General features: G+C 38.7%; 1 protein-coding gene across 1 annotated transcript in view; it reads right to left on the reverse strand.

The window, feature by feature from the left end:
• The window catches only part of LOC103469543 (tetraspanin-15), an 18338-nt gene extending 15324 nt beyond the window's left edge, over positions 1-3014 (reverse strand). Inside the window, exon 1 of the mRNA XM_008417288.2 lies at positions 2693-3014. Coding sequence (XP_008415510.1) covers positions 2693-2779 — 87 coding nt within the window. The 5' untranslated portion in view covers positions 2780-3014. The remainder of the gene's footprint in view (positions 1-2692) is intronic.
• Between the last annotated feature and the right edge of the window lie 936 nt (positions 3015-3950).

Here is a 3950-nt window from a genome sequence, read left to right on the forward strand (position 1 = left end):
AATGAACAGGGACCTAAAACTGAGCCAGGCAGAACTCCAGAAAAAAAGCTGGGATTATATCCACAATATTTCAATCATAGTGGCAGCTTCTAAACCAGCCTGAAACAAAAGTTCTCAAAGCAGCATCACTGAAATTAAAAGTGGGTATGTGATTTCCATCAACAATAAGTTTACACCTAAAGAACATTTTTATGCCTTTCCAGATAATTTCGCACTTAAACATGAATCTGAATCTAATTTATGAAACCTTTATTACCATTTGCAACAGCACAAATACAAACAAATGAAATGTTAGCCTTTATTACATACATAAACGTATAAATCCATAGAAAATGGTATTTATTAACCTTAAATGAATGATTATTCTGTTGTACATGAACAGCTGCCAGCTCAGCTGCTGCATGGTGTGAGAAACCAACTTAGTTCAAATTGAATCACTAGCACTACTTTCATTTGGTTAATGGAAAGTGCTAGAATACATGAAGTATGAAGTAGCCGTCTTTGCTTTCAGTGCTTTTGATTTTCATTTGGACACAGAGGCAATCTACTCCGACTCCATTTAACAGCTGAGAACCCCGTACAAAACCTTGTTAAGTAATCCAGGCTGGCTTCCCACATCCCGCATCAGCACTAACCTTCCTTTTAGCTACAACATCTTTATATCTCCCCTAAATCAGTCTATTGATGGCAGAAAAGTGACACAGCAAAGAGCTGATCAATGTCAACTTTTGAAACCACGCTTTAATTCTCTGAATGTACAATCATCAGTCAGAAAAAGCAAACACTAGGTGAGTGTGGGTCAATCTCACTGGACACCTGCCGCTTTCCTTCCGTCATTAGAATCAGACTTTACAGACATTAGCTAAATCCAACACTCCCACTGCGACGATAGCTCTAATTAAGTCTACATGGCTAGCTTGGGGCCAAAGGAGCCTTTGTCGGCGGAGGAAGTCCACAGCGGCCTAAATCACAGCAGCAGAAAGGAGAGCCAGAGGAAGAGGCAAATCGCATTAGAGGCATTCTGGAGCGCTAACAGGATCAAGCTACGAATGGTTTACAACCACATTCAACACAAAGTTCCAGGACAGATGTTTCTGTAGAAAACGGAGGAGGGCAAAAGTGGAAATGCACCGATCTGATCTGATATTGAAAATAATTCTGGATCTGCTATTGGTGACAATGTGCCAGATTAGGGCAGATCTATTCAGACTAATTCTACGCTTTGTTTTCTGAATGAATAGCACTCCTGGATTGGCTGCTCTGCAAAGGAAAGCCAATACCATATCAATAGAATGAGGTACATTTTCATTTGAATATTTTACATATTTTCTACAAAAAAAAAAATCGAAGTTTGAGAGAGTTCCTGATTCCAAATTGCTCAAATTCTACTTCATACGCCCGCTACGGTTTGAGGTTCTTGTAACAGGATACCACAGATCATTCTGCCATAAGTGGAGTTTCTGAATGGAGAACAGAGCTAACCAATACTGGCCCCCTCTCCCACTTGTTTCTGCACACAGCCAGTTAGCTTGAAGAAGATTCAATTGCAAAGAAAAACAAATTTGGCCATCTCACAACATTTCTGACCACAAAGTGGACAAATGTCGGCTTGTTGCACTTTTTTCCCCCCATAATAGACAAAGAACCAAAGAAAAGAGCAAAAAATAGTCATCAGTACAACTACAAACTTTTTAAAAACAGCCCATTTAGCAACTTTTTTGTTAATTTGCCCCTATATTTAAATTTTTTCTACATTTTTATGCATTCCCAAAAATTGAAGGCTATAAGAGCTGTAATAACTCAATTTGTTACATTATGTTTGTTATAGAAATCAAACTTTGCTGAAATATATTTTTGTTGACATTAAGCTAAATATATTAAAACGTCCTAACGCCGTAATGACAGAAATAATAATCTCTGAGCAAGAAAACAGCAGCAAGGTTGATGTAGATGTATTTTGCTTCTGTACTTCACACTTGCTCGTGTTTTGTGTCGGCAGAATCAATTCCATTATCATTCCATCCCTTTAAGAGCACCCAACGCCCTGCACCACCGTGCTGTTTGTTGGCCACTGACTGATGGCTTTGTGTTGTCTAAGAGACAAATGGAACCGCGAATATAACGGAAAATTATGTTAAAATACTGTCCATCTCCTGGCGCAATGTAAACGTATTACACTCTAAAATGTTACGGTGTTTTGAATATTTTCCACCGGTATGAATCATTCATCTATTAGCTTGTATCCACAGAGCTCTAAGCCATCACAATAACATATACCGTTTATTATTAACCAAATTGCGTTTATTATAAAAACGGCATGTGTGCGATTCAATAAAGGGACAATGATTTTAATGAAATATCAGAAAAGCCCAGCTATATGTGATGATTTAAAGGTAGAAGTGCTCTGTGGTTAAGGGCGAGTTACTGATTTCGATTGAAATTACTATCAGAGAGGCCATAAATGTATTTGTAGTGTATGCCGAATTGTTGGGAGGATAGCATACATTTATAATCTATATGAGTTTATATTTTCTTAAACATCTATGGGCCTGGAGCAAGCGGTACATTTAAAAAGAAGTGTTATGTAAATCAAGACTGGCAAGATGCTTCGAAAGTTGATCTCTAGCTCGGCATTTAGACTCAAACAAACTCCAAGCGGACACAGACATAATAAAATGCATCTCGCACTTACCGAGAAAAGCATTGAGTAGACATTTAGTGTGAACTTGATGAAATAGTAGAAGTGGTTGCTTTTTCTCACTTCTGAGTAGGACGGCATGGCTGCTTGCTTTTATCAAGCTAGCTAACAGTCTAGCTAACGCTCCTTCGTGTAGCTCGTTTAATGTAAGTATATGTATGATATATTAATGAAATATAAAATACTCCCTTTGAGACATGAGAAACAGTTATTAGAGGTAACTGGATATTAAATATGCAGGCGCTATCATTTCTCAAACAGGTGCTGTTGTAAAGCCGCCGAGACGAAACCACTTCCGTGCGGCTAGCCGCCCCATGCTTTGTTTTGACTCCATTCTTAAAGGAGCAGTCACACCAATTCACCAGCATCACAGGTAGAGTAAACATCAAATTTGTGTCTCATCTAAACTTTTTTTACATGCCGAATCTACGCATATAAGCACATCATATATACATTGTGTTTATTGTAAYTGACGACCTGAAACCACATGACATTGCAAACCAGGTGCTAACACCAAAAGTCGACTTCTTAAAACAACTCCAATCTCAAAAACGTGACAGAGCCTCATGCAGTTATTTATGGAGGATCTCAATATTGACTTTATAGGAAACTGATGGYAGTGGGCCAAAAATAATCTCTGTTGGTAATGCATACTTGTAAAGCGTTTTTGGTAAGAGCAATGTAATTGGCAAACATGTCCCTTGTCATGAGATTATTCAGACTGCCTTACTCCTATGCTATGATCAGCGCACACCTAATCCCAGCTCTTGCTTCAAATTGCATCATTGGTGGCTTTGACTCATTTGTTGCCACCCTGATGGCAATACTGATGTGTTCACAAATGGGATTAAAAACATGCAAAGCTGCTTAGATCAGATCACCCTGGTGATTATCTGACAACTTCCTTCTTAAAGGATGGCCAAAGAGGGTTTGCTTGCTGAGTCMTTTTATTCTCTAGATCAGTGGTTCTTAACCTTTTTTGAGGTACCGAACCCACCAGTTTCATATGTGCCTTCACTGAACCCTTCTGTAGTGATAAATAAAATATGATTTCCCAGCTAGAGTCTAGTTGGGTCACCCCAAGATAACTAAGTCTTCTTAAGAGGTAGAGTCTCTGACAACAGTTCTTCAAAATATAGTCAGTGTTTTCAGTAAAGTTGAGCTGACTGTCCAGGAACGACCCAAGGTATTTAAAATTTGCCACAGTTTCAACAGGTTGGCCTTCGAGAGAAACTGGAACCACTTTAAGGTC

Source organism: Poecilia reticulata, linkage group LG9 (assembly GCF_000633615.1).
Source record: "Poecilia reticulata strain Guanapo linkage group LG9, Guppy_female_1.0+MT, whole genome shotgun sequence".
In the NCBI taxonomy this organism is placed as follows: domain Eukaryota; kingdom Metazoa; phylum Chordata; class Actinopteri; order Cyprinodontiformes; family Poeciliidae; genus Poecilia; species Poecilia reticulata.